The sequence below is a fragment of the Lissotriton vulgaris genome, unplaced genomic scaffold (genome assembly GCF_964263255.1).
Source record: "Lissotriton vulgaris unplaced genomic scaffold, aLisVul1.2 SCAFFOLD_582, whole genome shotgun sequence".
Taxonomy (NCBI): Eukaryota; Metazoa; Chordata; class Amphibia; order Caudata; family Salamandridae; genus Lissotriton; species Lissotriton vulgaris.
The window spans coordinates 543,691-570,974 of NW_028254378.1; the positions used below are offsets into that span (position 1 = coordinate 543,691).

Consider the following 27,284-nt stretch of genomic DNA (forward strand, 5'->3'; position numbering starts at 1 on the left):
CAGCGAGCAGAAGGGCCCCACGCAGATCGTGGAGATGCTGGGAGACTGCACTTCGGTGCTGGAGCGGCTCAGGGTCGGGGCTTCTCGGACCCCAGAGCACTCACCAGGGAATTACTTCGATGGTCGTGCTGGTTAAGAGCGTGCAGGTTTTGATGATGGCCGGTCCCTCGAGGTCTCGTCGCACCCACAGACCACAGCTGAGCTGATGACGTGGGTAGAGGTCAGAGGTGCCAGGGAAGCCGGTTCTCGTCGAGCTGGGCCGTCGGATTCCTTGAGGAAGGACTTGCAGCAAACCGCAGAGTTCTTAGATGGTGCCCGCTGATGCAGGGTGACTACTCCTTAGTCACAAGGGAGAAATCTTGAGAAGAGTCTCGAATGTCCTTTCGTAGAAAGTAGTTCTTGATTCAAAGATGATCTAATTTGAACAGGGGGCCCGCTCCCATCTTTATACTAAAAAAGGGGGCTGACCCGGTGACTAGGTCCTGCCTATGGGTGGGACTAGGTGGGGGGTGGTTACACCCCTCTGCCATGCCGGACTTCCCCAGGCCAGGGGCTGGTGTGCCCCTGGAACTGGTTCAGACCGGCCTATGCGTAGTGAGCACCGGGGTGCCACTCAGCAGTCACCTTCCTGTAAAGCCCTGCCTACCCAGGATACACAAAACCATGTCTGGGACGGTGCTAGCACCGCCCCTGACAGGAAACCCTTTGTCCAGGCTCCCCTCGCTGGAAGGACTCCCAGCTGCAGGGGGTCAGACTCGTGTCTGTGGTGGCAGCATCCATTTTGTGGAGCTGAGGCTTCAGTTAACTTTAACCGGGGTTCACAGTTACATACATGTCGTGGCCCTCTAGAAGGGTGGAATGCTAACCCCGTCGCCAGAATTGGCGAGGGGTTAGTATTCCAATTCGTATGACACCTTACTCGACATGTTTTGATAAAGCAATACCAAAGTTAGCATTTAACCGCGAGGATTATAATGCACTTAAGAGTATATGGTATGCGATATCATGGAACAGCTATTAGGACTTGGTTCCGCAAGCTGCAGACAGGCTCAGCTCATGCCAGAGCACCATCTCACACGATTCCAAGCACTCTGCCTTCAGGATTGTCAAGGCCTGCCATAGGAGTGACTGATAGGAATCTGTGTGTCCATTTTAGGGTTAGGTATAGGTATACTACACCTACAGCAAAGCGTGATTACACGACTTTGCCCCAGCTGTCATGCAGCCAGTTGTGTCAAATTTAAGAGGCCAGCCAGGGGTGGCATAATACATGCTGCAGCCCCTGGCAGCCCTGGGTACGCCCATGCCCTGAGTTACAGGGTCTGATAGGGTGACCCAGTACCAATTGGAAATGCACCTAGGGTACATGGAATCCATTTTAAAGAGAGAGCAGTAGGCCTGGGGTCCTGATTGGCAGGGTCCCAGGTCGACTATGTCCAAAACCAGCTAAAACCCAGGGCAAAAAGTTGGGGGCAACCATAGTCAGGATGTACCTTCCTACATGTGTCAGCTAGACCTGTTTGCCTCTCGCCTCAACACCCAACTCCCGCTTTTCTTCAGTTGGAGGCCGGACCCAGAAGCCCTCGCCACGGATGCTTTTCTACAGCCATGGCCATTGACGCTGTGTTATGCCTTTACCCCATTCATGATGATACCCAGGGTGTTGGCTTGCACGAAGCGTTATCAGTCGGAGCTGATCCTGATTGCTCCTCTGTGGAGAGCACAAGCGTGGTTCCCGGTTCTCCTGGAAATGACTTGTGCAGTGCCGCTTCTTCTTCCCCAGGTGAGGAATCTCCTACTAGATCCTCTTCACAATCCGCATCCCCTGATTCTATCAGGCTCTCTCCCTCTACTGGCGTGGCGGATTTCGGGGAACGTTGGTCAGTCCCAGGCCTTTCTGCAGACGCTTCCGAATTCATTAGTGACGCCTGGTCTCCTAGTACCCAAAAACGCTACAGTGGATCTTGGAAGCGGTGGTGTGACTGGTGTGTTCAACAGAAAGTTGATCCCACTTCAGCAGATGTCTCTGTGATGGTTAATTGTTTGGCCTCCCTTGCTTCGTCTGGTCTGGCCTATCGCACGGTGAACAACTTCCGTTCTGCCATTTCCGCTGGCCATCTCCACGTGGATGGTAGGCTGGCGGGTGAACACCCTTTAATTACTAAATTGCTCAAGGGTATCCATCTGGCACATCCTCCACGCCCTAAATACGTCTCTTTATGGGACATGTCGGTTATGTTACGTTTTCTGGAGGCCTGGCCTGCCAACTCTTTACTATCCTGTAAACAATTGTCGGCCAAACTTACTATGTTGTTTTGTCTGGTCTCCTGCAAGCGGGTATCTGATGTCCGTGCTGTAGATCTGGCCGGTCGCAGTTTTACGCCTGAGGGCGTCACGTTTCAAATCTCTCGGCGTACTAAGACACATACTGCGTTTATTACTTATCCTTCTTTACCGGCCCATCCCAACCTTTGTGTTGTTCTATGTCTCAAGGATTATGAAGTAAGTACTGCTTCTTTACGTTCCGATATGCAGGGTCAATTGTTGCTTGCTTTGCAGAAGCCTTTTCGCCCCGTTACCCCGGCTACTTTGGCTCGGTGGGTTCGATGGCTCATGGCGGAAGCAGATATTGATGTCTCTGTGTTTGGGGCACACTTCGCTCGAGGGGCAATGGCTTCTAAGGCTTTCTCGATGGGTGCCACTTTGTTTGACATTATGAAGGCCGCTGATTGGTCTTCTGACTCTGTTTTAAAAACGTTTTACTATAAACCTATTGCTAAGGTTGCTTCTGTAGTGGTGGATCAGCTTTAAACAAGCATAATCGGAGCCTCCTGTCCTGAAATAGAATTCAAAATTTGCAAACATATGTGACAAGAATTTTTAATTCTATTAAGGACAAGGAGGTGAGGATTATCCCACCCATTGTTGTATGCATTTATTACTGCTGTACATATGTTGACTATATACTTGATGTGGACTTTATGCAACTACCTTGTTTTTCTACCCTCCCTTGTTTCTATCTTCATTTTTGCACAGAATATGTATTACGACTCTATGTCTCTTTTCAGGATCGGATCCCAAGTGAAACATTTCGAGGATGCCTGGTTTTTCCTGTCTGCTCCTTCGGGGATTGTGGAACCAGTGTTCTTCAGTCGTTTGCATCGTGGATTTTCCTTAGTCGACCTGGATTGGCGATGCTGTTTTTTTCCTAACTTGACTTTCCATGTTGGATTTCTGGTTTACTTGAACTGTTTTCTCACCAAAGAAAGAGGAAGTGAGACACTCTGCAGGACCTTATATATACGATGGTCTCTATGGTTGTTACCCTAGTGTTCATGGGTATTGTGTTTTTTTACTTGTTTCATTGGCTGCTGGGCATTTCTAATAAAGAAATGAGATAAGCATAATCCTCGCCTCCTTGTCCTTAATAGAATTGAAAATTCTTGTCACGTATGTTTGCAAATTTTGAATTGTTTCTCCAGAACAAGATGTGTCCATTAATTGTTCTGTTCCTGAGAAATCTGTGTTTGAAAAGGATGGCACTTCTATTCAAACAAAAAGGGTTGTCAAAAAACCAAAGAAGTTAGAGGATTACATTTTAGAGTAATATTATTTGTATTTCTTCCTTATTTTCCCTCGTCTTCCTTCCATTTAGAAATGGTATTATTTATTTCATTATTCCTATGTATTATATATTGCTTCTTGTACTGCAAACATGCGTTTGTGTTTTTGTAAAAAAAATAAAAAGACATGTTGTATGGAATAGTAAATATGTCACAGTTTAGAATTGTAGGTAGGTCATCATTCTTTTACTATGTGATGTGTTATTGGAATGTGGAGTGTTGGGGGTTGAACAGCTTGGAGCTGGCTGGAAGAGGACGTGCCCCGTTTCCCCATCACCAGTGAGTTTTTATTGTATTCATAATAAAACCTATTACTTCGACATATCGGCCCTATTATATTTACACTCACCTCGCAAGAATGTGTCTTTATTTTTAAACAAAGTCAAAAACTTCAAAGCACTGCGTTAGCCGGAACATGGATGTTGATCAGCAGTAGCCTTCAGCAGGGAATGCAGATCACAACATTTTGCTCACATGTTTACGTGAAAGCTAGAGCCCAGCACAGTTGGGCTATCACGGTGATCAAAGAGATATACATTAGGACAAAAAAGCACGTGCCAGCATACTGGCGGTGTTTAATCATTGAATCATTACCAGCACCAGCTTCCAAAGAGAAATGACTGGTGGTTCTAGTAAAATACCGGCAAAGAGGAACCCTAGCGAGCCCAAAGAAAATATAATCTCCTAACGTTGCTGGCTTGCTGGACAAACAGGACGGTTTAGGAAAGGCTTAACACATAAATTGCCGCAATTAAATCATTAAGAAAACCAAAAGGTGCTACGGCTCCTACAGTTTTCTCCCCAAGACACAGAGTTTCCAAGGAGTCTTCGTTCGATGTGCAGCATAATTTCAGAGTCCAGTTTTGTTTGTTAGTGTTTAATTCTCAGTTTCCACTTCAAAATATGAGAGGGGGTGTGTCCACTGCGTCCTCTCCCCGCCCTATGCAAAATCGGGTGGGGAATTCCTCCCTGTCCTTCGTGGTTCCACGCCCTCCGCGTACACGGTTGCATCCACTTCACACGACACAAGAACTGTGAGCCGACCCCAGGCTCGCGAAATTGCGACATCATAATTAATAACCCTACAACGCTCCTACTTCACACACCACTTGGGAATTCCCTTCCCCGTTCTCTATATCTACGCGCTACTTTATAACCCCGCCTCCATTATGACAGCCAGCCGTACCGGAAATGGTGAAACGGACGTGACGTAATACTGGGAAGTGCTGCAAATAACCCAGCCGGGAGAGAAGAGGGTCTGAACTGAAGAGAAGGTGAGATGAGAGTGGTGAAAGGTGATGGATAGAAATGTCATGAAGGGGAGACTGATTCTGGAGGGAAGTGGGGGTTATACTTGGAGTTCTATTATGAAGCTGTGTATGAGATTAGAAGCAACACCAAGCTCGTACTGGAGGTTAGACCCGCCCGTAGAGTATGGCCTTCAGGGTGTTGCGGTGATCTAGTCATTACGTATTGTGTCTGTGAAGGTAACTTCTTCTGGCCGTGAAAAGGGTGACCGTACCTTGAAGTGAGGGGGACGTTGTTTACGGGACATATTCAATGTAAAGTGCTGAAAGTTACTGGATTTGTCCATGCGAGGGTGTAGGCGATAATTGAATCTGTCCACAGAGGGAAGGTAGAGTAGATTATGTATAGGACTGTAACATGCCGTACCCAATTATTAGCTGGGGCTCGGCACTGAAATTCATATGTGGGCTCAGGGACTTCATTGGAGAACTTATATTCTCGTTTGCACTGGCTTTATAGTGTGAAGTTAGTTGTACGCATTTGCTTGAAAAGACCACGAATGCTACAGCAATAGTGCTAATTGTGAGTGACACGTTCACATATTTAGTCCAAGCTTGGGACTGCTGCCACAATAAAGGGCAATGGTGCCGGTGTCATAAGAGTCCTCTGTTGGTGTCCATCACACCCCCATTAATGTGTCTTTCGTTAGTTGTGTTGATCAAGGGAGCACAACGACAGCGATCTCCTTGCTGCCAGGCACTTCTGTGATAAGATTTTAAAAAGTGTTCATAACAAGTAGAGGCTTTCATCTTGACGCATGGCAAAGAGGTAACTTGCCAAGTCTCATCTGTTTCACGAAATTCTGCTGCCCGTAGTTCGTTTAGTTGTCCTAATACTGGTGCCAGAATGCCGAAGAGGTACTGGACACTTAGTGTCTTGACAATTTATGAACGACAGGCATTGAACAATTGTTAGTGATGACGGACTACCAGGTAAGTTGTGTAACTCCTTTGTTGAACAACATCGTAGGACGCAGGTAAACATGTACTTCCCAGCTCCAACCCCCCTCAACATTCCAAACCTTTATCTTTTGTACAGGGAACATACTAAGCAATCCACATACCACATGACACAGCCATATTCTACCCCATTACTACACATCCCTTTCCTTCAATAAAATTAAAAAAAACCCCAAAAAACTAATACTTATCAACTACTGAAAAATTAACACATGTATGTACTACAAACATAATCTTGTAAATTCTCAGATTTCTTGATATTCCTACCAAAAGTGCTTGTTCTAACACCGTCAGAAGGCACACTCTGACTTCCCTGATTTTCCTCCTCTCTCAAAAGAACATTTCCATTTACACAGTCATTACAATGTTCCTCTCCAGTATTGTTTTCTCATGTGCAACTTATGGATCAGCACTCATCCACCAGTATGTGTCTACCCAATCACTCTCATTGTACTTTCTGTCCTCCCCCTATTAATGTCACATCTAGCCAATGCCAAACGACTCCTATGACAAAATCTGTCACCATCCTATTCTATAGTGTTACTCCTCACTCTCACAATTTGTTTAGGAGTTCTAATCTAGCTTTTTCCTTTAGCAACCTTCTTAATTGACTAACTCAGACCCATTGCCCTACCGTCAATTTCACCTCATGTACTCCATGCTTGGAATCAAAATACTACTGATTCTTCTCCTGAGATGCTAAAATGCTTTCAAATTTTTTTTTTACCGTCTGCACATCCCTGTAATGGCTGGATTTTCTGAGTAGGTGGGATCAGCCCCCAGGGGCCCCTCCAACCCAGCCAGAACGTACTCACCTTCCCTCCTCAGGACTCCTCTATATCCAGGCACCTGGTACCTACCTGAGGATGGGGAACTCGCAATATACAAGCTCATATTATTAAGAACACCACTAAATCTATAGGGATACTAAGAATACTCACTGATTACTAGGGATATCCATACCCTACACCACACTTATTCACATCAGTTGGTCTCGCGGCCACCCTGACCCAGACCGTTCTACCCTAGGGCAGATCTGACACACAATCCGGTGTGTCTACACACGGGCCTGCAGAACCCAATGCTCCCTTTTCCAAACTGTTCGCAATCTGGCGAAACTAAGCGCCAGTATCCTCCCTGGCGTTCTCACTTATCCAAGCCACAATCTGGTGGGTATTCCCACTGGTCTCCCACCCAGTGTTATCACTAACGCCGCATATCAACGACGACCACATTCCTATGAACACCTATACATATATATATATATATATATATATTGGGATATTATCTCAGCTGTCTACTCGGGATGAAACTACAATAATAACTTTGAATATAGTTCCAGATTATCGTGTACTCCCTGCTCTTGGTATCAAAGGTCCACTCACTCCCTATTTATGTGATCACCACTTACCTGATTGGGATTACTCATCCATTCACGTGCCTAGCAAACACCTAGAAGCTATATTTACCTTCAGTGAACAAGAATAGGGGCTACACACCAGTTTGTTATAAACTGGGGGTTGTTTTTATTATAGCAATATAAACATTTATACAGATATGACAAAGACTATAGGTAGAACACACCGCTTGAAAGAGAAGGATTACACATAACAGGAACACTCCGCTGAAAGGGAAAAGATTAGACATAAAGTGTAAATGTAACTAATTCAGACTACCTCACCTATTAGAAGGAAGATTTCTCTCTCTGCCTCTGGTGGGATTAGGGCTCTCTCTCTGCCTCCTTCACCACATCACCACGCCTCTGGTTCAGTTGCTCCAGCTGACAGCCTTCTTTGATGCTCTCTGCACTGCTGTCTCTCTCCTCATCTTCAGCAATCGTCTGCCTTCTTTCTCCATTCAAGAACTGCACTCTATTCTGCAGCTCCCAGCAGACATCCTCTCTCTCTCTGCAAGCTATTCGGAGCTCCAAGCTGTTCTGGGCTCCCAGCAGTCCTGTGCTCCAAGCTGTTCTGAGCACCACGCTGAACTGCACACCACGCTGCACTGACTTCCAAAACTGAACTGACCACTCCTCCTCTCCTGTAGCTCGCTATTATGGATTCCTCTCCCCTCATGGAAATTTCCACCGGAGGGCTGTCTCCTACCGAATTCCTGTGCCAGCTCCCAGGCTTCCACGCAACCGCAGTGGCCATCTGCTTGTTACGTCTGGGCCCAAGAGAAAAACACATTTCTCGGATAAGAAGCAGTCCTAACTGGATTTTCCCTCTAGCACAACAGCCTTAACTGAAAACATTGCCTTTGCCCTAAAAAGCCTCTCTGCTTCCATCAAGATGGATTCCCTCTAGCTCTAGGCCTGTAGGCCTGAAAAGGGGTGAAATGCTCCTTAGCTCCGTCAGAATACCTACATAAACCATACCAATATGTCTAATATGTCAAAGCCAATAGGCAATAAACAGGTTAAAGTCAAGAATAAAGGCATATTAAGCAGCTATCCTCTTCTAGGTCTGGAAAAAGGGCTTAAAAGGCCAACACAGGCTAAGGATACCTATACTAGATGCGAGCAAGACTAATGATCTATATCACTGCTAAATAAAGCCAAAAACTCTGCCATAACAATCCCAAACAATTTTCTTTCCTCTGTTCATCCAACCAGGATTTGCTTTGGATTACGGTACACAGCCTCTCATCAGCCCAAATAGACTCTAGCCTACTGAACCAATGGAAGTCACCCTGTAGGTCCAAACCATTTTCCTCAGTTCCACTTCCCAATCTTTCCTTCCCTGATTGGTCAATCGCAAAAAACATTTTAAACACCTCTCTATGAGCTTTGAATAAAATTCCGCCAATCTCAAAAAGGAGCTAAGTTCATCCTTGGTTTTGGGTGACGGAGCCTTATTAATAGCCTCTACAAGTTTCTTTTTGGATTGGATTCCCTTGTCACTAATCTCATGCCCATGATAAGTGACCTTTCTTTCAGCGAACTAGCACTTGTTGATTTCAGCTGTTAAGCCCTTTTGCTGAATATATTTAAAACGTTTCTTTAACCCTCCTCATGGTGCTTCTTAGTCTTCCCCATGACTAAGATATTGTCTTGGAAGAATGTTACTTCAGGAATGCTCCCAAACAGTTGTCATGAGTCTCTGAAAAACTGCAGCTGCTGATACTAGTCCAAACGGAATGCAGTTAATTGGTAGCACCCAAATGACATACAGAAGGCAGTGAGATATCAACGCTCAGGATTCAGACCTACCTTGTGATATGTGTCCGATAGATCCAGTGTAGAAAAACATTTTGCATTCCTTGTTAACAGCATCTCATCTATCGGTGGCAAGGGAAATTGATCCACTATTATGTTATTATTCAATCCCCTTAGTTCAACACACTTTGCTGTTTGCACATACGGCCACCACCAGTGGAGAAACCTACTCAGTTGCTCCACTCACTCAATAATGTGTCTCTCTAAGATTCTCTTATTCCGTCTTCACCTCCTCCCTTACTATGAAGGGATTATTGCATGCTTTACGAATCTTGGGAGTTGCATTACCTTTCAATCAAATTTGGTGAGTGTAAAACCCCTCAATTTACCAATTTTACCAGTGAAAACTGATGGAAATTAATCCAAAACCCATTTCTTGTGTTGTTTCCCTCACAAGCCAACAGTATTTGCTCAGAACTATTTGAATCAAGAATCGTGTTTCATTTTCTTTGGTCCTTTCACCCAAGCATGGATGGGACCTCTTTGATTGCATACAACTTGCATGTCTCTTCTTGAACCTAATACCAGATGTCTAAACCCTATCATACAGATTTTGTCCCTGTATAGCTTTCCAGATTGACATCTGGAGGCTCCATATGTTTACCTATGACTATAATAAAATGCTTCTCCCACACACACTTCAATAATATTTTATGGTGATCCGGAATCAGCTAATAGCTTTAATGATAATCCCCCAAAGGAGACCCAACAAATCGGTTTATCTCCATCACCTGAAATTTTCAGTTCCACTTTTTTTCTGTAGCCACATTTAGTACTTAACTTTCCCACACTCTCATCCGATGAAGAATCCTCTCCATCGCTCTTCCTCACACAAGCCACCGTACTGCTTTTCTTTTTTTTCTTTCCATTTCCACACTCTGGCAAAATGACCCATCAAACCACACTCCAAACACTTGGCTGATTAGCCGAACATTTGTGAAATCTAGCCAAGTGTGCACTACTAATACACCAGTAGCAAATAAAGTTAGGCTTCTTCCCCGGGATGGTACGATCACCATTGAGTCTGTCTTTCTTCATGTTGTATTGCCCTGGAGTCTGCATGCTTTTGGACCTGCCATCCAAAATGTTATTTTGTCATCACTTTTTTTCTTCTTCTGAGCTACCGTAGGTTTGGCGCACCATTAGATAGTTTCTTTCTTTACAACCGCCATGATATCCTCGAGTCTGAACTCTTTCATCTCATAATCTCTCCTGTATGCTTTTTAGGTCTCGCCTGTCGATGCGCATGCGCATCGAGCTTGCGAGACTATGGGGGCTTAACCACTCTTTAACTGACTTGCAAGGAATCGTGGCGATTCCTTGCAGTGCCCGTGACTTTTAAGCTCAATGCGCATGCGCATTGAGCTTAAAAGCGCGTGCACATCAGTTCCCTCAGCCGCACTCCAGGCCCCCGCTCCGCCCCCTCCCCTGCCCGCCGTGTCGCATTTCTCCTCCCCCCTCCCCTTATCTGCCTTCCCTCCGTCTGTTCCCTCTCCCCGCTCCGCCCCCTCCCCTGCCCGCCGTGTCGCATTTCTCCTCCCCCTCCCCTTCTCTCTCTTACCTCCGTCTTGTTTCTCTATGAGAAGTGACAACGTTATATTGTGTCCAAACATAGGCCAAAGACGGGCACTTCTGACAGTCGCGTACAGACGGTGACGCGGTCCAACAATCGCACACTCTCATACCCTGCAACAGTACTCCGCGCTGCTCCCCTTCCCCTCTCATCTCCTCCCTCCCACCTATCAAAAATCAGCAGACGCCGGCTCGAGGCAAGCAGTCCACGCTTGGATTACGATTAATTTAGTTCTGCTGGAAATCCAAATAAACTCCAGTCTCTCAAAGATGGGCAGCACCCGCCTACTCTAAGTGGGCGGATTCGACTAAGACGTGAGCGGACTCCACAGCCAATCAGCACATCGAAATTCTGTATGCTCCATATCCATCTCTGGGTGCCTCCAAAGCTCCAATCGCAGATCACCTTGCAGATTAGCAGCACCGTCCGGCCCTAGACGACTCCCTCAATATGTTCAGCCGTTCTATTGGTTGTTAGGCGACCCGGAAGTGCTGAATTCACGGACAAATGCAGGTGTGTAATAGCAAACGCTGTGCGTACTTAATTCGTCGTGTAGCTTGGAGAACGTTAGTGTTTCCTGCCATTTCAGTGAAGAGTTTGCAGAGTGACCGTTTGGGATAATTTCACTGGAAATTGAATATAAACATAGGATGTGTGTTTCACCATTAGTGTAAATCGAATGTCAATGCTACCAGTCATGCTTATGAATTGAATACGTTTTTACCAGGAAAGCCTGACCATTGCACTATTTAATAATGAAAATTCAGCAAAATGTATGTGAAATGCTAAGCTGCCATTTAGCATGATATTTTAGCGAGAAAACAAGAGGATGCATCTTGTGCTAAAAAAGGGTTAAAAAACAAAAGTGCCGCAAACTGCAGCTACTTGCATTCTGTCCTCTGCTAAAATTTTGTAAACCTTGTCTCATTACGTGTGCCGGAAATTTCTTGTACAAGCATTAATGCAAAATTCGTGAGATTATGTGGTAAAAAGGAAACTTTGCCTGAGCCTAGTTTTAACAGAGCACTTATTGTGCTAAGTTAAGGGGTTCATCAGTAGTGATGCATGTGAAGGCCATAAGAAGATAACTGTTATTGTATAAAGATAAGTTCAGGCCGACATACTTGTACTAGATCAAGTGATAGGTGTCACATTCGCGAAAGTTATAACTATTGGCATTGTAAATGACAAAGCTATCAATTTAGCTATTTTAAAAACCAACACATAAATAAAATATTTGTCATTTACAAGACCAATAGCTTCAACTTTTCTAATGCGAGACCTATTGCATTTCCAATGCTTGTTGTTTTTTGTGTACATAACTATCTGATCACAGAACAGTAAATCGTGCAGGTTACCAAACCTACACATGATGACTAGGTTTTTTCAAAGCAGAGACGTAATCTTCAATAGACACCTACTTTCAGCCCAAGGGACTCTTGAATTACTTCTCAGTCGAAAGAGCACATCGTGTCCCCGGAGGAAGGCAAAAGCCAGGGACATCCCCTAGACCGCTCCTGGCTCGTATCTTTAATTTTAGAGACCGTGACATAATCTTGCAAACGGCGTGGATCGCTCCACCAGTCCGATTTGAAGATAAAAACATTACCTTCTTTCTTGACTACACAGCAGCAGTCGCCAAGCAGCGTTGCACGTTCCTAGAAGTGAAGAAGGAACTCCAAAAAAGGGAACTGAAATACTCCATACTCTTCCCGGCGCGTCTGAGGGTGGAGGCGGAGGGCAAAGTATGGCTCTTCCACGTGCCGGGGGATGGTGCCCAGGGGGAGCACCAGAGAAACTCAATGGCAGACTGCACCAAATGCCCGCAACAAGCACACAAACTGACTCTAACGCTAATTCCACGCCACAAGAGGGCTCGCCGGAGCAAAGTTAAAAAGGCAGACGTCCAACCTAAGTACTTATCGTAGTCGCAAAGATGCTGCAGCTTCTACATCAGACGACACAAGACATTTATTTGCATAGGAGAGACGCGTACACATTCATAGTTTAGACACCTCACTAAACATTGCTACCACCACATATCTACTTCTTTAGTAATTATGAGTTCAGGATTAAACCACTGCTTTATGGTGGGACAAGGGGAGGGGGGGTGGTGGAAGGAGGACTCGAACACCACGAAGGTAAGGGCATCTATACGCGTAAAGTCCAGTATCATTAAAAGGAGCTCACACCACGTTTGACCTCACCTAATCAGATGACACAACGCACCGTGACACCAACACTACCGCTCGTCTCATGGAATGTTAATGATCTAAGAGACAAGTTGAAGCGGGGACTTGTGCTACAATACATAAAACGTAAAGCCCCAGCAGTCACACTGCTACAAGAAACGCATTCAACGGGGTCCACATGTAAAGCACTGGACAGATGGGGATTTAATCTTAGTCCATTCAGAATTCACCTCAGGGTCCTGAGGGGTGGGCATCCTGATTGGAAAACAATTCCCTCTTGTTATCCACCGCACTTTCCAAGACGACCAGAGTCGATTTGCGGCAGCATCGATACAATGGGAAGGCCGCCTACTTAATCTTGTAACTGTATACATCCCACCGCTTTGCACTCTATGGCCTTCCAGGCTTTGGGCACATTCTTGCTTACACTGCCGGACGGAGATCTAATACTGGGGGGCGACTTTAACATGCAATTAGATGACGCACTGGATCATGCACCCGTTCGACCACCGCACCGTCACAGATCAAACCTGGCAGATTTTCTAGAGGCACACAGCTTGCTGGACACTTGGCGATTCCAAAACACACACGAGGCAATACACCTGTTTATTCGGGGGCACACAACAGCCTTTCCCACATAGACTATATTATTACAGCAACAGACAACATGGGAAGGTTTGGGCCAGTCTCGCACCTACGAAGAGGAATCTCTGACCACTCCCCGGTAATGGCGGAATATAGGTCGCATGTCCCCGCCCAGCGTCGTGTATATACCCCATATATCCAGGATTCCTTTACAATCTCAGAATCAGGAAAGGCCTACTAACTACGACTACACATTACTTCACAGAAAATGAAGCCTTGGTCACCTCACCACTAATTCTATGGGAGGCGTACAATCCGGTCCTATGAAAGCAACCCATCTCACTTATTGAGGGACATAAAAAAGAAGACAAAAAAAGAGGTGGAAGCATTGGAACAGTAAGTTCATCATCTAGAATCCCAGCATGCAGAAAATCCCACAGATGACAATACACATAGGCTGCGCGCAGTGCAGGAAGCTCTTGACTTCCTCAGAGACATACACATGCCAGGGCTCACCTCAGAAGAGACCGGAAGTCTAGAGGCTGACATCAGTCGAGAAGCTAAAGGGGGCCATCCACAAACTACAGTCGGGTAAGGCTTGCGGGCCCAACCACATCCCTTTTGAACTGTATAAACATACTGCTGATAAGATTGTCCCCTACCTGCTACGAATGTACGAAGCGAGCGCACCATTAGCGAGCTTCCTAAGGACCAGCGTATAGCTACCATTGTAGCCATCCATAAGCCGGGCAAACGTATGCATCATATCGGCCAATATCGCTGATCAACGCAGAGGCCAATATCTTGCCTAAGACGCTGGCATTTAGACTAGCCCCGTATCTTACGCAATTGGTCCACCCGAAACAATCTGGATTTATACCTGGTAGAAATACCGCTTTAAACCTCAGACGCCTTCATATTGTTCTGGGGAGAAAACATACAATCCGGGAGGATGCAGCAGTCCTATCTCTTGATGCCTAAATGGTATTTGACTCTGTGCAATGGGCCTTTCTCTACGTTGTCGTCCAACACTTTGGGTTTGGGCCTATGTTTTTTTTTTCATGGGTACGTCTTTTATACACTAACCCTATCGCACATTCGGTAGCTAATGGACACATGTCACTGAAATTTACTCTGGGATAAGGGACACGGCAGGGGTGCCTGCTGTCGCCACTCCTATTCGCATTGGTCCTGGTGCCACTATTCGCACTGGTCCTGGAGTCACTGGCTGCATGGATTAGAAGAAACCCAGAGGTCCGAGGCCTAAGGTGGAGGGAGGGAGGGATGGGAGGACCTTATGTGAGAAGCTGGCCTGATATGTGATGTCCACTATTCTAGTGGGCACCCTGTATCAGTCCAAACAACCCTTATGGTGATGGTTGTAAAGTCAACCTTATAGACCAGCTATCCTAGTGGTAACATGGACAAAGCAGTCTTAGGCTAATACTTCAGAGAGCATGTGAAGCCAATTGTTTTACCAATAATAACCCCTTAAATACCAAACGAAAGGACACCACACAAGGTATATATAAAATATATATGTATTTATTACTAACACAACCCCTCTGCACTCTTTATGAGGTCAGAGTTCGAGATACATCACAAGTGACTCAATAAGCATACTATAAGTTGCACAAATACAATTCTGCCATAGGGGCCTCACGAACCATATACTAAGTAAGTGGTATAAGAACCACTTCAGAACAGGTTAATAGGCCTAGGGCCTAGGGAATTGCTGGGACTACACTGAACAACCACAGGTTAGGAAGTAGGAGTCTCACAGGATGCGTGTGCAGTGTCTAAACATACGCGGGTTCTCATAGACTTTCAATGGGAACGTAAAGTTAACAAAGTAGTTGATTTCGGACACTTCCGGGTGGAATACGGGAAAACCCAGTTAAAGTAGGACACTTGGATAGTTATTACCCACGGGAGCACATGAGTACTCGAGTTACCTCACCCAGGGAAGCCGGGTGCATAGGTGTTCTTTCGTGTCGGGTTTCGTCATCGAATCCTATGGAGAACTGCGCAAAGATGCTGCAGGAGACCAGGAGGAAGATGTCCATTTAGATCCAAGGATGGATCGAAGCAGTGAAGAACCTGAAAGCAGAGGTGACAGAGTCTGGGTCACTAGCCAGTGACCAGGAAGGAACCAGGCGATGTCGAGCTGCAAACAGATGAAGAAGTGAAGCTTTTCTCTGCAGCCACGTGGACCAGGAGGCGGCGTCGACGACTACCAGGAGCTGGATATGGACTGTCCCATGAAGGATCTCGCTATTGGCGGTGTCTGCTTCTGGATTGGAGTCAACAAGCCTTGGTAAAGACAACCCATGTAGGAAGGGAAGATTGGCTTCTGTTCAGACCAGCAAGGCCTGGGGAGCTTCCCCTTTACAGGAAAGCAGGAGCAAGCCCGGAGCAACCAGGCAAGCGGTGTTGTTTCATAAAGATGTCTTCAGGATGGCTACTAGCCAGCGGGCTAGCAACCGCGAAGACGCGTCGAGGAGAAATGCAAGAGCAGGCCCCACGCGGCACTCGTGGAGGGCTGAGCTTCGGTGCACTTAGGGCTCGGGATTGAGGCTTCTCAAGTCCCAATGCACAACTTCGAGGACGCCTCAGAAGCTGCACAGTTAGCAAAAAGCAGGTACTGCAGGTATTCCGGTCCCACGTCTCTCGTGTCCACCACGGGTCGCAGCTTTGCTGTGGATGTGGGTCGGGGTCAGAGAAGTCTGGAAGTCCAGAGGCTGCGTCGCTAAGTCTTCGGGACTCCGGCGGGAGCGTCGACAAAGCAAACCGGCAAGTCACTGATGGTGCCTGTTTGCACAGGGTGGTCACTCCTTGACCACAAGGGAGATTCTTCAGTCTTCTAGTTGCAGTAGAATGTCGAAGGTCCAGAATTTCGTTTCAGTTCAGGATAATCTAAAGTCTCTAGACTCCGCTCCTAGCTTTATACCAATCTAAGGGGCTGCATTACCTGCTAGGTCCCTCCTTTGGGTGGAACCTGGGAGGGGGGTGGTTACACCCCTTTCCCTTTGTCTAGTTTCGCGCCAGAGCTGGGGCTGGAGTGCCCCAGCAACTGCTTTGAACCGTGCTATGCATGGAGCACCTTGTGTGCCCCAGGCAGTGTCTCATTTCATTTGTCTCATTTCATTCAACCCACCCTGCCCCAATACACTTTAGCCTGTCTGGGGAGCTGCTAGCACCTCCCAATGCAGGAAACCTATTGTCCAGGCCTCCCTCGCTGGAAGGGCTCCCAGCTGCAGGAGGTCAGACTTGTGTCTGTGGCAGCAGCATCCATTTTGTGATGCTGAGGCTCTGTTTAACTTTAACTGCGTAAAGCTACAACAACATGTCTTCTCCCTCTAGAAGGGTGGAATGCTACCCCCCTTGCCAGAACTGGCGAGGGGGGTAGTATTCCGAAGCGTATGACACCTTACATGACATGTTTTGATAAAGCCAAACCAAAGTTGGCATTAACCGTGAGGATTATAATGCACTTAAGAGTATATGGTATGGCTATATCATAGAACAGCTATAAGGACATGGTTCCGAAAGCTGCAGACAGGCTCAGCTCATGCTAGAGCACCATCTCACATAAAACTAAGCACTCTGCCTTCAGGATTGTCAAGGCCTGCCATAGGAGTGACTTATAGGCATATATGTGTCTATATGTAATGGTAGGTATAGGGATACTATACCTAAGCAAGGGGTGATTACACAACCATGGCCCAGCTGAGTGATCAGCCAGTTGTGTCAATGTGGATGGCCAGCCCGGGGTGGCATAATACATGCTGCAGCCCCTGGTAGGCCTTGGATGCACCTATGCCCTGGGTACCTATGGTACACTATACAGGGGCTCAAAAGGTGACCCAATATCCAATTGGAGATGTACATGGAGTCCATTTTACAGTGAGAGCAGATAGCCTGGGGCCCTGATTAGCAGGATCCCAGGACAACTAAGGTGAAAACCAGCTAAACACTAGGCAAAAAGTTGGGGTAACCATATAGTCAGATATCAACCTTCCTACACCTTATCTCCCTCTAGACAGAGTATGTTTTGGTGTATATAGCTTCCCCTGCACAATCCCTTAATGCACTGCTGCTTATCTGTTGGATGTTCGGGTCGGTGTCAGGGTATACAATCAATTGGGAAAAATTGGTGCTCTATAATCTACATGGATCACATTCTAAATTGCTCAGGGGTTGTATGGTCATGATAGTATCTGACCGCTTTAAATATCTTGGAATATACGTGACATCTAACCCAGACGAATTCCAGGGACTAAATTTTTAGGCACCACTACAAAGACTGCTACAAGATATTAAATACAGGACAGCATTGCCACTCACCCTATTGGGCAAGGCAGCACTTTTCAAAATGATGGCTCTGCCTAGATATTTATATGCCCTCCACAACACACCCTATTGTGTTCCCGACTCCTATTTGAAAGCAATAAACTCAGAAGTCACTAATCTCCTCTGGGACAATAAGCCGCCAAGGATAGCCACGTGCAAACTGGTCAGAAGCTGGTACAATGGGGGCATTGCCCTTCCTGATATCCGTGCATACCACTGGGCCTCACAACTGATGAGTCAATCAGTGGCTCCACATGCCCGGCATACCGCCTAGACAGGGATTCCCCTGGGAACTGGGGAATGAATAGAGTACTCTACAAGAAGCGGAAAACACCGGGGCTCATAGGACCGACCGCACACACAATTCATGTCTGGCACACATTGACACGACACCTCAGATGGTCCGATAAGCTCACGCAACACACCCCACTGTGGGACACCGGGTGGATGGGTACCCTTGGAAAGAGCAAAGGGTTTCAGAAGTGGGACTTGATAGGAATCTCCCGGCTGGGAGATCTATGGAAGTGAGGGTAAGGCGGTCACCTGTACTCACCTGCAGGAAACTCCGAGATGGGTCCTAGAGAAAATTTTTGGTATATGCAGGTTAAACACGCACTAGAAGCAGCACTTCCAGCAGCTGACATACTCCCTGAATCCTCCCCCTTAAAGACTGACTACTGACTGATTACTTACACAAGAAGGCGATCTCCCTTACATACTGGAAAATTATTAATAACCAGACAGAGCCCCGTGACACAACTCCGGGATACCTGGCAGGCGGAGGTTGGCGACTTGGATGACTCGGAATGGCAGGACGCGATCGCATCGCCAAGAGATGTAGCGGTCTCCTCAAGAATTATTTATTTATTTTATTTTTAAAGCGCACAAATACCCATACGGGTGTCTCGGCGCTGGTGATCACAGAGCTCCCTAAAGTATGACAGGGGAGTTAGGAGGAAGAGAAGAGCCATGTCTTGAGGCTTTTTCGGAATTTAAGGAGCGTAGGAGCGGTTTTGATATGGAGTGGGAGGGTGTTCCACAATTTAGCTGTGGCTGTAGTGAAGCACCTGTCTCCCCAAGTGGCCTTTTTTGTCCGAGGGACATACAGCATGAAGGCTGCGGAGGATCGAAGGGTCCTGCGTTGCTCCAATGGTCGAAGAGCTTCTTTTATGAACTTTGGCCCCGAGTTATTAAGGGTCTTATAGGCTATACAGAGAGCCTTAAATTTTATTCGACTCCTAATTGGGAGCCAATGGAGCTCTTTAATGTGATGGGAGATGGATGTGAATTTGGGAATAGAAAGTAAGGTTCTGGCCGCCGCGTTTTGCACGGTCTGGAGTTTGTTGAGAACCCCTTCCTGAGCATTCAGAAGCAGTGAGTTGCAATAATCCGTTCTTGAAAACACTAAGGTGCTAATAAGTGTTTTGCCGGCTGACTGTGGTAGGTAAGGAAGGAGTTTCTTGATTTTTTTGAGGGTGTAGAAGGCCGATGATACGACGGCATTGGCGTGATGGTGGAAAGTCAGTTTATTATCAAAGGTGACTCCCAGGTTGCGGACCTTAACCACTGGTTGGGGGGGGGGGGATCCCAACTCCGGTGGCCACCATTGTGGGGACCATGTTGGTCGCAAGCTCCCGAATGTCATCACCTCCGTTTTGTCGGAGTTAAGTTTGAGGCAGTTTGATGACATCCAGGAGCTTATCGCCTTCATTCCCTCCTGAAAATTGGCTGCAACGCTTGCTCCGTTGTTGTACACCGATAGTACTAATTGCGTGTCATCGGCGTACGTGGTAAGGGCAATACCATAGGATTTTATCACCCTCGCTAAGTCCGATACATAGATATTAAAAAGCGTCGGACTTAGCGAGGAGCCCTGTGGAACGCCGCAGGGGAGTGAGAAGGTCTGGGAGGTGAAGTTGCCCATTTTGACAGTCTGGGGACGATTGGCGAGGAATGAGGCAATCAGATCTTTAGCTGTTCCTCCTATTCCCAGAGCTGCGACACGGTCGATCAGAGTGACATGATCGACCGTGTCAAATGCAGCGGAGAGATCTAGGAGTATCAAGACGGCGGTCCCTCCCTTGTCCATGGTTGTTCTGATTTAGTCTGCAGCTTTCAATAGTGCTGTCTCTGTCCCGTGTCCCTGTCTAAAACCGAACTGGGTGTCATCGAGCAAATTGTTGTCGTTGATGAATTTTGATAGCTGAATGTTCATGGACTTTTCGAAAAATCTTTGCTGGAAATGGGAGACAGGCGATGGGTCTATAGCTTGCTGGGATGAGAGGGTCTAGCGTTGGTTTTTTCAGCAATGGCTTTATGATCGCCTCTTTCCAGACTGAGGGATATATACCTGTTGCGAACATAGCGTTGCAGATGGTAGACAACGGGGGGAAATTGCTTCCGGGATGAGGTTCAGAATGGAAGGGGGACATGGGTCGAGGGGGGAACCAGATTTAGTGCTGGCTACCAGACGTTGAATATGATCCTGGTCAACGGGGTTGAAAGTTAATAAGGTTGGCTGAGTGCCCGTAAGGAGTGGGCTCGAAGATGGTAGGGGGGCAGAGTGAGAGAAAGTCTGGAAGATGGAGCTGACTTTTTCCTCTAAGAAGCTGGCCAAGGCATCTGCCAGTGACTGAGAGCCTTCTAGGGGCGGCGTAGGGGGGTTGGATAGAGTGGTAACTACCCTGAATAGTTCTCCTGCCGAGTTCTTTGCCTGATTGATTTGAGTGGTAAAGTAATGGCTTTTCTCTGTGGTTATCAATCTTTTGTAGATGGAGAGGGCATTTTTATAGTTTGTTTTGTCTGCAGGACTGTAGTTGCGACGCCACTGTCTTTCGAGGTTCCTGCAGTATTGTTTCTGCATGCGTAGGGCCTCAGTGAACCATGGGGCTGAAGGTGTTTTTCTGTTCCGATGTGATGATTTGAGCGGGGCTAGCTTGTTACAGGCCATATCTAGGTTTGTCAGGTAGTTAGAGGATGCCTTAGTAGGGTCATGCTCATTGGGGATATGATTATCCTGCATCATCTCTGCTAATTGGGTTATATTGATATTTTTCCAGTCTCTGTATGTTGAACGAGCTGTTGCAGTGAAGCTCGGTTTAGTAGGGTTTGTTTGCACTGTGAAGCAAATAGCTGAATGGTCCGTCCAGATGAGTGGAATTATTTGGGTGACATTTACAAGAGGACTGTTAGTAAATATACCGTCTAATGTGTGGCCTGCCTGAGCGTAGGGGAGTTTATAAGTTGCCTTAGGCCTGCAGCTGAGAGGTCTGCAAGAAGCTGCGTAGTATCGTGGTTATTCAAAGTCTCAAGGTGAAAATTGAAGTCACCTAGTAGCGTAAAGTGAGGGGCGTCTGCGACTGCTTCAATTATACTGCCTATGTTTGCTAGAAACTTAGCTCTTGACCCTGGAGGGCGATAAATCAGCATTCCCTTGAAGGATGATTTTGCCGATAGGCCTAGAGTAAAGATGAGACTCGTATTCTGGGCAGGCAAATGGTTTGGTCGTGAGTTTGAAGAGGGTTTTGTAAATTATGGCCATGCCGCCACCTCTTTTTATTGGTCTATCTAATCTACAAACATTGTAGTTGATTGGAGTGGCTTCTGTAAAGTCGGGTCCTGAGGCGTCATCGCCCCATGTCTCGGTGACGAACAAAAGATCCAGTTTGTGCGCGTCGATTAAATCGGCGATTTCTATTTTGTGTTTGGGAAGGGATCTGGCGTTTATTAACGCTGCTTGAATTAATGGTGGGTCGTTTGTTGAGGGTTTCGCGGTACAATTGTTGCAAGTAGGACATGAGAATGGGCCTAGGATGTGATTGGAGTAGCTTAGATGCGGGGTGTATGTGGTTGGACCGCCAAGTGCCTAAGTTTTAGTAGTTCGTCGGTGGAGTAGGTTAATCTCACCGTATCAATAGGTGGTCATGGTGCTGGAGTCGCTGGGGGGGTGGCCGTTGGCCCGTCCTCGGCGCGGACGAGCGCAGACGAGCTTGCCTTATGCGCGCCTTCGGCGCGCATTCGTCGCGCCCGCTGCGCTCGTCCGCTGCGCTTCCGGTTACAGCACATGTTTATAGTGCAGAGGATGACATGGGAAGTGGGCGTGGTCAGCGCGAGTGGGCGTGTCCGCTGCTGGGAGGCGGCGTTGCCCTGGCAACAGTATGCCGCGTCAGCCCTGGCTCGGCTGGGCGGTCTGTTGCGAGTATTGGAGTTGAATCAGGGGGGAAATTAGCAAGATAAAAACAATTTAGACAGTTTTAAAAAATGCGTGCTAACTCCCGGCTTTCCGCCTCAGGAGTGGAGTTCTATGAACGCTCGCTCTTGGTCAGCGTGCGCTCATATATTGCAAGTGGGCGTGGTCAGCGCGAGTGGGCGTGTCCGCTGCTGGGAGGCGGCGTTGCCCTGGCAACAGTATGCCGCGTCAGCCCTGGCTCAGCTGGGCGGTCTGTTGCGAGTATTGGAGTTGAATCAGGGGGAAAATTAGCAAGATAAAAACAATTTAGACAGTTTTAAAAAATGCGTGCTAACTCCCGGCTTTCCGCCTCAGGAGTGGAGTTGAATGCATCTCATCCAACTAAAAATACTGCATAGGACCTACTACACAAGAGTGACAATGCACAAGATAGGCAGAATCTCAGACCCGTACTGTTTGCGCCGAGGTGAGGAATTAGGCATATTTTACCATACTCTGTGCGAGTGTCCGGGGATCACATCATACTGGACAGCAGTAATGGATATTATCACAGAGGTAAGCGGGAACATAGTTCCGCTTTCTCCCAAGTGCTGCCTATTAAACATATGGGAACCGACAGACCTCAACCACGCAGATAGACAGTGGGCAGCAAAATCATCTAAGATCCCCTTACATCTGTGTTACATCGATTTCTGCGCTGCATTCGATAATATCGAGAGAGGTAGACTATGGGGGAAACTGGCGCAATGGGGCTTACTACAGCGCACCCTAAACATGCTGATGCTCCTCCACAAGAAATACGGGGTGTTGGTGAAACTAGGAAGTGGCACTCACCTGTCCTCCAAAGTACCAACTACTAAAGGACTGAAACAAGAGTGCGTGCTCGCGCCAATGTTGTTTAATCTTTTTATGGCAGACTTACCAAAAGCACTCGATGCCTGCAACTCCCACTCACCATGGGTAGGCGGGAAAACTCTGACCAACCTTATGTATGCAGATGACGTAGTCCTACTTAGTCATACCTACATTGGACTCCAATGACTATTGACCGCAATGTAGAAATACGCCACAGAAAACAACTTAAAAATAAACCTCAACAAAACACGAACAATGTCAATAAACAACAACAAAAATCAACAGAAGACTTGTTTCTTGGAGGCACAAAAATACATCCAGCTTGTGAGTACAAATATCTGGGAGTCAAATTTGATTAAGAAGGTTCTTTTGTGCACCAGAAGCAGGAAATAAGGAGAGGCTTACTGATTGTCATGACAATGAAAAATCTGGCAAGCCAACTGATGGGTCTGACTATGACCCTGTTTCTGAAGGTAATTTAGTCCAAAGAGCTTCCTTCGATCACCTACGGCAGTGAGGCAATACGGGGAAGAGATTCTAAAGACCTGGACAGCACACAGGTCAAAGCCTACAGAATAATGTTCTCCCTCCCGCTTTACATGTCTCCGGCTCAAATAAGACTGAAGTTCGGCCTGCAAAAACAAGACTTAGCCAGGTATGGGACATATATCATATGTTGGCACAAACTAAGATGCGCCACTACAAATACACTAAACTATCTGTTATGGCACAGACTAGGGATTCTTCCATGCACAGGGCACCTACCACCATGGCTGAGGAAAGACGGAAAAGAAACATGCAGGCTATGTAAATCCAACTACGGTGACATCCTTCACGTTATCTGATCATTTGAAGAGCTGCAGTATGCACGACAACTGCTCCTTAAAGACCAATTCAAGCAAAAAGGGATTTGCACCAGAGGGCAAGCGGTGCTCGCCTGCCTGAATCCGTCAAATAGCCAAATTAAATTGAAGATTTGTGAAATTTCTGACACTGGTCGAACAGAGAATGCCTAAAATGGCAGGAAACGCTACAGAGCCAGGCTGACTTGCAGATGGACAATTGGACCTAATAACATCATATCAAACACGTCCATCTAGCACTAGGGGGACAACTTTGTGCAAGCAGAGTCCATGCGCTAAACCAAGTATATGGTCGAATCGGACGAGCGCAAGCTAAAACGGGGATCAGTTCTTCCGAGCAGTTAGTGAAAAAGCGTGTCTTAACCGGCCTATTGTAATTTCATTTTTTACTTCTTGATTTTTTTAATGGTTTTAAACAACGACGTTTTATTAATATTTGTAACATGTATTGCACTGGTTTTAATTAACTATGCGAAATAAATAAACTTCAAACTTCAGTGGGCAACAATGGGGATGATGGTAGCAAAATGAAACATTGCTCAGACATGGGGCGAGCACAAACTCCAATCGTAACAGAATGGTGTAGAGACATGGACATGATCATGGTGGCCGAAAAAGCTACATATATTCATAGAGGATGCCCCAAGAAATGGGGGAGGGTGTGAGGCAAATGGAATGAATACAGAGGATATATATGTACCCCAGTGCAGTAGACCATGGCTCAGACGATGAGACATAATAGGCGAAACTGTGTAACCTGTCCATCACTGTATATTTTATTGCTCGATGAGATGTCCGCATATTTTCTCATATATGAGATGTATTGCAGATCTCATATTAAATAAAATGAAACGTTTTAAGAAAAAAATAGACTCCTTTTTCTGCTTTCTCTGGAAGAAAGCATGCCTCATAACAGCTACGCACATTGTGGGTGACAAATGCTCATCCAAATCCAACAAAGCTGTCATGAAAATATCCAAATCACCTGCACTCCTTTCATGTTTCTGAAGTTGGTTATACATTCACAAATCCTCTGGGCCCAAACAGTACATTAAGATTATTTTCTTCTTCTCAGGTGTATACGTTCCATCACAATCCTCCAATTTAGCTATATAATTAAAGAAATATTCTTACCATTCATCCCATTGTACAGCAGGTTCACCAGGAGGTGCAAAAAAATCTTTAGGTGAACTAAGATGTAAAGCATAATTAAGAGTTGCTGGAGCAGCCTCGTTTGCAGACATGCTAGAATTCCTCATGCTCGATTAGCAATAAAAAACATAAGGAAGCTGTTCACAGTTTACAAAGCAAAAAATAAAGTTACTTCAAAACGTACGATTTCCAAGTTGTCCATATGCCTGCTAGCAAGGAAGCGCACAAGGTGCTCTCATCTGAAATCTGCCCAGAAATGCACATAAATTACCTCAGATCAGTTGCCTCTCTGATTTACAACAGATCTGTGCTTGTTTATACTCCTTTCTTTTCTTTCAAAATGGCTGCCCGTCGAGGTCGTGGCTTTAGATCTCTTGCGTTTATGTACGGCCCTGCGCGCTGCTCTCAACGAAAGACTTTCTCGGAGACGTGCAGCTGATACATGCTAATTCTTTTTGAGGCATCTGCTCAGTCCCGCTGATGCATTGTCATAACTAGGATGTGTCTCCTTCTCCTCACAAGGCGTGCACAATCGCGTGGCAGCGCCTTTTAAAATATGCTTGAAGGCTGCCGACTACCACAAATCACTGGCCATGCATGGAAATTTCCCAGGTAATTAGATGTCAGTCTTTACATGTGGTGGGCTTTTGTGCCTAGCTGGAAATCCTGGCAAAAATCGCTGAATGCAATGTTTTCCAGCATGCAGGATTTTGACAGGAGGTAGCAACATACCCAACTCCTCCTTGGCTGCAGAAATTATTCTGTGGGTTCCTGAGGTTGCTCAACGCATCACCAATTTCTGTAGTAATGATGGCCCACCAGGTAAGTTGTTTAACTCCTTTCTTGAACAACCCTGTAGGACTCAAGTAAACATTTACATGTACTTCCCAGCTCCAACTCCCCCAGCATTCCAAACCTTTACCTTCTGTTCAGGGAACATACTGAGCGTTCCACATTCTACCCCAATACTACACAATTGAATCAAAACATTTCTGCACAAATTGTGGATCGCTGTTTATTTGAAGCAAAAGACAACATGCATTATTTATACTGTACTGTTGAGAGCAAACGTAGGCGGAAAGGCATTGAACGGAAGGGATGGCATTTGTAGCAGCAGACCGCATCGCTGCAGTGGAAGACTGAGATAGCTTCCTTCTGAAGCGAGCATTGACTCTGCCCCATCCTTATCAGCAGAAGGCTGTTGTAGCTCTCAAGACTTCCAGTCTAATGTGCAAGTTAATGCAAAGTACTGTTGTTAGCATTACAAGTCAAAGATCTATTAAAGTAAATGTGTGTAGTATTGAAATGATCTTCAAATGATAAACTTGTATGTTACCTTTCCAGGCTATTTTTTTTTAGCAATACTTAACTTTAAAAGCAGTTGGCGTAGTTTCTTCAGTTACTAGCCCTGTCAGTACAACCACAAAAAGAAATGCACACAGGAGAGCTTTAATTTATGTTCATGCCAGTGGCGGCTTCCTCAGTTGACGAGACATGCATTGGAATCCGTGAAGGTCACAGATTAGGCTGCCAATATTATTGAACACCATGGGCAAATGGGAAATAAAGGTTGTGTGGGATTCTGGGACCTTGAGTGTTGCAGCAGAGCACTCTGGGGAGTGGATACATCCACTGCAGATGGATGGTTTGGTTTATACGTCACTCATTGTACACGGCCTGTAACCAGATCTAACGGAGTCATTGAAGTGACTCAATGCTATGACAAGCTATAAAATCAATATGACATGTAAAATTGCTGGTGATTTCTCCCTAGGCTACTGACGCCTTCCCAGTTTGCTGTAGCTGTCCATCATGGAACAGTGTGCCTGCGTGGAGAGGGAGCTGGAAAAAGTGTTGCACAAGTTCCTGAGTTATGGGCAACATAGCAACCAGAACTTGGATGAACTCCTCCGATCTGTTGGTGAGCTCCGTGAGCAACTCTCCAGTGCAGGTAACCATTGTCCATCCACTGAGATACCCCACATCCCCCCACACCATGTCAGTTAATCAAACAGTACAATGTCTGAAAAGCATATCATTAATCCATGACTTTGCCACATCAAAAGAATGACCCATAGTGTAGAAAGATTTGTTGAGTACTCCAAGCAGCTAGTATAGTCAGGTTGAAGCCTTTCATAACAGCCGCTAGAGAACAACCATCAAAAACAAAAAACGTGGGTCCTAGTTCTCGATGAGAACTGTTTTGAGGAAATCCCTGACCCCCAGCCCATTACCACTTCTGTGACCCAATCTCTCTTTATTGAGATCTTATGCACTTGTTTTTTGTCATCTGCATCCATTATCTTATTTCTGCTAGAAATCTTTTGGGGCTTGTCTGTTATTCAACCATCTATTCTACACAACTTACATTGCATCACCGGATAATTTTGTCCCAGTCACAAATGACAGAGAGAC

At 46.2% G+C, this 27,284-nt stretch overlaps 1 protein-coding gene across 1 annotated transcript in view; it reads left to right on the forward strand.

Annotated features, from left to right (window-relative positions):
• Positions 1-4,614: 4,614 nt before the first annotated feature.
• The window catches only part of RMND5B (required for meiotic nuclear division 5 homolog B), a 100,111-nt gene continuing 77,441 nt past the window's right edge, over positions 4,615-27,284 (forward strand). The window contains exons 1-2 of the mRNA XM_086951651.1: positions 4,615-4,897; positions 26,644-26,820. Coding sequence (XP_086807777.1) covers positions 26,682-26,820 — 139 coding nt within the window. The 5' untranslated portion in view covers positions 4,615-4,897; positions 26,644-26,681. The remainder of the gene's footprint in view (positions 4,898-26,643; positions 26,821-27,284) is intronic.